The 6,329-nt window shown below is 39.1% G+C and overlaps 1 protein-coding gene across 1 annotated transcript; it reads right to left on the minus strand.

Moving 5' to 3' along the window:
* Positions 1–4,443: 4,443 nt before the first annotated feature.
* Positions 4,444–5,454, minus strand: LOC105720128 (olfactory receptor 52B6). The gene has a single exon (XM_012456430.2). The coding sequence runs from the start codon at positions 5,452–5,454 to the stop codon at positions 4,444–4,446; it is 1,011 nt and encodes a 336-aa protein (XP_012311853.2).
* Between the last annotated feature and the right edge of the window lie 875 nt (positions 5,455–6,329).

Here is a 6,329-nt window from a genome sequence, read left to right on the forward strand (position 1 = left end):
CTGCCTGGTGATGGCCTAATCCTCATAGACATCATTTTCTCACTGTTATCTCAAAAAGTGGAAGGGAAGAACAAGCTCTCTACAACTATAAGCATAGTAATCCCATTTAGCAGGGCTCTGCCTTCGTGATCTTTGCTTCCCAAAAGGCCCACTTCTTAATCCTATCACCTCGAAGGGCAGGATTTTAACATGCAATTTGGGTAACTATAAGGCATAAATTTGGGGAAGGATACAGACAGCAGACCTTAGCACAAATTAAATAGTTTTAAAAAGTACTTAATCAAGATTTAGCTGGCTGGGCACAGTGGTTCATGCCTGTAATCCCAGCAATTGAGAAAAAGCAGACACAGGATGAGCTGTCTGCCCTCTTCCTATCTGCCCAAAAGCTAAACACAAATTCCTCTTGTGACGATGACCCGCTACCCTTGACTCATACTTCTCCATTATTACCAGAAAGGGCATAACAACCTATCACCAGAGACAATATGGCATTGAGAAAGAGTCTACACAAACCTTACTAATCAACGCTTATCCTCCATTAGTTTCCAGCACATTTTTACTTTCCTACGGTCTGCTACCCTTAGAAGCCTAAAACTTTTTTTGTCACTTTTTGCAAGTCTATTGTTCTTTTGTTAAGATGCTGTGTTTTTTAGGCATTTAGCTGGTGAAAATACAGCTCTACCAGAGGTGCACATAAATATACTTGAAATAAAAATATATTCTAGCTATTTTATGATAGTTAAATTTTTGATAGCAATAAAGTATCTATTAATATGTCAGTTATTTATTTTCTTAAATATAGCTAATCTCACTAATAAACAAAACAACCCCTGAAGCAGTTATTGTTACTCTTTTTTACAGAGAAGGTAACAGAGGCTTAAAGAGGATAATTACCAAATTGCCCGGTGACAAACAGTTAGGAAGTGTGTACTAAATAAGGTGACTGCAATCCCTAACCTGTCTGTGTGATTATAATGCCTTTGTGTAACTTGGTAAAAGTTAGTAAGTTTTTATACTTTAGTAAGCAGAAGGGTGTGGATTTGAAACCTAGGAATTTCAGACTCTATTTAGGTTGTTTCAAAAACTTTTGTGTTACAAAAATTTTGTCATAATGGTTAACTTTATATACATCATTTTGTATATAAGGAGGCATATATGAAATGTAACTGCTATAAATGTGATTTCTGTATCAAATAATAAATTCATATACATTTTGTTAGATGTTTCACAGTTCTACAACAATTCCATTGTATGGTGTATCCATAAGGAAAGTATGAGAGGCTCTGTTTTCTAACACTGTGGCCAGCACAGGGTTAATCCTTTTAACTTTTACTCATCTGACAGGTGAGAAATGGTATCTTGGTGTAGTTTTTATTGTATTTTCTCTTATTAATAGTAAGCAAAGCATATTCCAACTATGTATGTGTTCTTTATGTTCATCAGACTTTTGATAATCTTTTCCCTCTACATTTTGAGGAACTTTTATGTATTAGGAAAAGCAAGCGTTTTACCTATAACTTAAAAAGATTTCAGTTTGTCATTGACTTTTGTCTCTTTGCTTATGACTTTGTTTTTTCCCATGAAAGAAAGGGAGGTGTATTTCTTATTAGAAGATCATAGAGACATTCCTGTGGAAGAGACATATAAACAGAGAAATGAAGGAAAGGCGGAAATGAGTCATGTAAAGATGTAGGAAAAGGATGTTTCAGGAAATGGGAATAACAAGCACATAGGCCTGAGAAGGAAATGAGCTTGGTGTGTCTGTAAAATGGCAGTCAAGTTTATGTGTCTTCAGTGGCGTAGTTGTATTTAAAGAAATCTCTATAATTCTTTTAAAAATACATTTAATTTCGACTCGTTAAAATTATATTTGATTGAATTTAGTTATTGTAAATATTAGATTAAAATATTTTCCTGTTTTATTCTTGTTTTCTTTTTCCTATTTCTCCTTGTAGAAACAAAATTGTAGTGTGATACACAATCGGCTTAGGTCTCAGGACAACCATTATGAGTGTTAAATGAGCCATTCATTCATAATAATTGAAATAATACAAATAAAGCTATCATTTGTAGAACATTTATTTATATGTAAAGGACTGTTATAAGATGGATATATATTTATTTCTCATTAAATCATTAAGAGAAAGTTATTATTATTATTTCCCTTTTAAAGCTTAGAAAGTTGCTGGGCGCAAGAGCTCAGACCTGTAATCTCAGCACTTTGGGATGCTGAAGTGGGCGGATTGTCTAAAGTCAGGAGCTCCAGACCAGCCTGGGCAACATGGCGAAACCCCATCTCTACTAAAAACATGTGTATTAGCCAGGTGTGATGCATGCCTGTAGTACCAGCTACTGAGGAGCCTGAAGCACAAGAATTGCTTGAACCTGGGAGGGGAGGTTGCAGTGAGCTAACATCAAGCTACTGTACTCCAGCGCAGGCAACAAAGCGAGGCTCTGTCTCAAAAAAAAAAAAAAAAAAAGTGAGAGAGAAGTAAAGTAACTTGCCCAGACTTACACATTTAGTAAATAGAACAGCCATTTCCAACATAATCAGTTTCAACAAAGATCTAGAACTCAAAACTTGATCACCACTTCTTACAGTTTTCTCTTCCATATAATAAGGATGCTAATGACTCCTCTCTCTAATTTTTATTATCATTGTCTTGAGGATGCAGAGAGCTATGTTGAAAGAAAAAGGTGGAAATGAACTGAACATTGATTGAATGCTTATTATGCAATACATACGTAATGTTATATTATTCTCATCTTCTTCAAAGATGAGCAGAAAATTAAGTTTATTGATAGTATGCAAACTTCCAAGCTTATTGAACAAGTGGTACCTCTAACTTTTCCATCCATGTCTCCTGGAACCTAGCACAATTCCCTCCTCTACGTGACATTGAGTCCCCAGTGTCTCCCAGGAGGAAGAGCTCCTGCAAAGAAGAATGAATCCAGAGCAGAAAAGTTATGTTAAATTTTTTTAAAGAAGAATTTTATACACACATACACATATTACATATTACATATTTGCGATGAGAGGGTTCTCATGCTTTGGGGCAATATGATAAAAGGCCTTCAAAATAATTTTGTCTTTCTCAGAAAATGTACAGTCTAGACAGGGAGTTAAGACGCAAACATGAGGTTTCTTTTTTTTGTAGGGGACGGAGTTTTGCTCTGTTGCCCAGCCTGGAGTGCAGTGGCCTCAGCTTACTACAACCTCTGCCTCCCAGGTTCAAGTGAGTTTCCTGCCTCAGCTTCCTGAGTAGCTGGGATTACAGGTACACACCATCATGCCCAGCTACTTTGTAGAGAGGGGGTTTCACCATGTTGGTCAGGCTGGTCTCGAATTCCTGACTCTGTGATTCACCTGCTTCTGCCTCCCAAAGTGCTGGGATTACAGGCGTGAGCCACCGCGCCTGGCCACAAACATGAGATTCCCAATAAAACAAGAAGCAATATACTCATGATACAACAAAACAGTGATTTAGATGAAAAGTGGGGTAGAATCTCAAATGATGGCTCTTTCACTGTGGACTGAGTGTAGGAGTGGGCAGGGTTGGGAGATGAACTACATTTTCAAGGATAGTTTGGTCTTGGGCTACAGGTCAGGTTGAGTTGCTCTTCTCAATCTCAGAGAACATCACCCTAGGCTAATTCCTGATGTTAACAGATATTATTGAGCAAGTTGTTAAATAACATAGAGATGCTTATATTTCCTTAAATATTTATTAAACAATGCATAAATCCATAGGTATTATATATGAGTGGTATTTTTATTTCTAATTATAATGATGAATATAACTTTTAAATACAAAGCATATATGGATGAAAAAGAATCCTATATAGTTGTCTACATTTCAGGGAAAACTTTGTCCAGAACAGGTAATGGTTAGTTCAGAATTATTTGATAAAAGTTGATAAATGGATATGTCCACCTATTTATGCTGCTGCTATGTTAGTATCTCTGAACATGGGTATATACGTGTATATGATCTTGAATTTGTGCAACTGGTAAGAAAAATATCATCCCATGAGACTATAACTCTTTTGATGTGACAGTTCTCCAGGGTTCCCATCAAATGTCAAAATTATATACAAGCAATTAAAAACACATTAGGAAGCCAGTGCAAGTGGTTAGAGAGAAGTCTCACTTGTATGATAAATTGGGTTCTTACATTTCCCCTAATTAGCTAGTTTTTCTTGAGGTGATGGGAAGTCAGATTACATTTCAATAGTAAGAGTAAGAGGATGAGATAGATTTTACTGAAGATTTCTGATAATAGAAATCAGAGGTGGGTTTGAGTAGATGACATATTTAAATAAATTGGGAGATCGATGAGAATAACACAGGGATAATTGGAAGATGCAGAGATGAGAATGTGCTAAATACATGACAACTGATAGGTATAGAAAAGGATTAAGTTGAGACTAAGTTGAAAGCATTTATTTAGATCCTTTGGCAAGATTTGAAAACATTTGCTTAGCCCCTTCCAGTATTTGCTTGGTTCTCACTCCATAAATAATGGGATTGAGCATAGGAGGAATGACAACGTAGAGGTTGGCCAAGAGGATATGAACATAGCGTGGGATGCGTCTCCCACCAAACCTGTAGGCAAAGACAGAAAAGAGGGCAGGGATATAGAAGAGTAGGATGACACAGACATGGGATCCACAGGTACTCAGGGCCTTGGAGCGGGCATCTTTAGAAGGGAGGCGGAAGACTGCTTGGAGGATGTGGATGTAGGAAACAGTAATAAGGATGATGTCCAGGCCTGTGGAGAGAAGAGCAGCTGCCAGCCCATACCAGACATTGATGGAGATATCAGAACAGGACAGATGGGCAATGCCTATGTGCTCACAAAATGTATGTGCAATGATGTTGATCCGGCAATAGTGCAGGCACTTGAGGAGAAAGATGGATGGAAACATGATGATGAAGCTGCGGCTCAGGGCAGCAGCGGTGATCTTCCCAATGACCTCATTTGTGAGGATCATGACATATCGCAGAGGGGAGCAGATGGCCACATAGCGGTCAAAGGCCATGGCCAGCAGGACAGCAGAGTCGGTCACAAAGAGGAAGTGAATGAAGAACATCTGAGTGAGGCAGCCATCAAAGGAAATGTGGCTATAACCTAGCCAGAAATTGGCCAGGGCCTTAGGCGTGGTGACAGTAGAGAGCAAGACATCAGCACTGGCCAGCATGGATAAGAATACGTACATGGGCTCATGCAGGATTGCTTGGGAGAGGATGACACAAATTAGGATGCCATTGCCTGCCAGGGTGGCTATGTACATGATGCAGAAGGGGATGGATAGCCAGATGTGTAGGTGCTCCAGTCCAGGAATGCCAGTGAGGAAGCAGCCTGCTATGCGAGTGTCAGAGTTGTTCACAGCAGCTATGCTGTTAGCAGATAAAAGGGCCACGATTTTATGCAGAGCCCTCACCTGTGCCATAGGGGAAAAATAGCTTCAGATTTTTAAAAAACACATTAGCAGAATGTCCATAAAAACTTGCAAACAACCACAAGGTCTACATATATTTACAGGCCCTATGACAATGGCCTCTACACACGGGCATATCTCTACAGATAATCACACAGAGGCTCTGCACACATTCATATTCTCTGCAAATAATCACACATACACTCTGCACAGTTACAGGACCTGCCCACAGACAGGCTCTGTGTTCTTATTCAGAAGCTCTCCACACAGCTTTAAGAATTTAAGGAAATGACAGCGCTTAAAAACATTGCAAGACTCAGCACAGTGTCATAGGTCCTGAAAAGAGCAGGGATAGGTAGAACATCAAAATCAAGCTCGACAACCTCTTTGGACAGGTGAGCTGTAATGAGCTCTGCAAAAGCCCCAGGCCCTGGCAGAGAGAACTGCAGTCCTACAGTAAGAGCAATTGCCTTTGCTTAGCAAATTATGTGAAAGAGTAGGATTGAGGGTGGTGGGCACTGCTAACCCTACATCCCTTTTTCTTTAGGCACAGATGCTCTGTTAAGTATGAAGGCAGTTAAGGTAGCTATGGCATTTAGAAATAACACAGGAGAGGATGTGAAAAACCTGGGTCAGAGGTCTGCTCTATCAACTACTGGCCAGATGATCTTGGACAAGTCACTATCTTCTCTGAGTAACAATTTTCTAATTTTTTTTTTTTTAGATGGAGTCTTGCTTTGTTGTTCAGGCTAGAGTGCAGTGGCACCGTAGTGGCTCACTGCAAACTCTGCCTCCCAGGTTCAAGCAATCCCAGCTTCCCGAGTAGCTAGGATTACAGGTGCCCGCCACCAAACAGCTAATTTTTGTATTTTTTAGTAGAAATACAG

The sequence above is a fragment of the Aotus nancymaae genome, unplaced genomic scaffold (genome assembly GCF_030222135.1).
Source record: "Aotus nancymaae isolate 86718 unplaced genomic scaffold, 86718_ANA_hifiasm-v0.15.2.pri h1tg000059l, whole genome shotgun sequence".
Lineage (NCBI taxonomy): Eukaryota > Metazoa > Chordata > Mammalia > Primates > Aotidae > Aotus > Aotus nancymaae.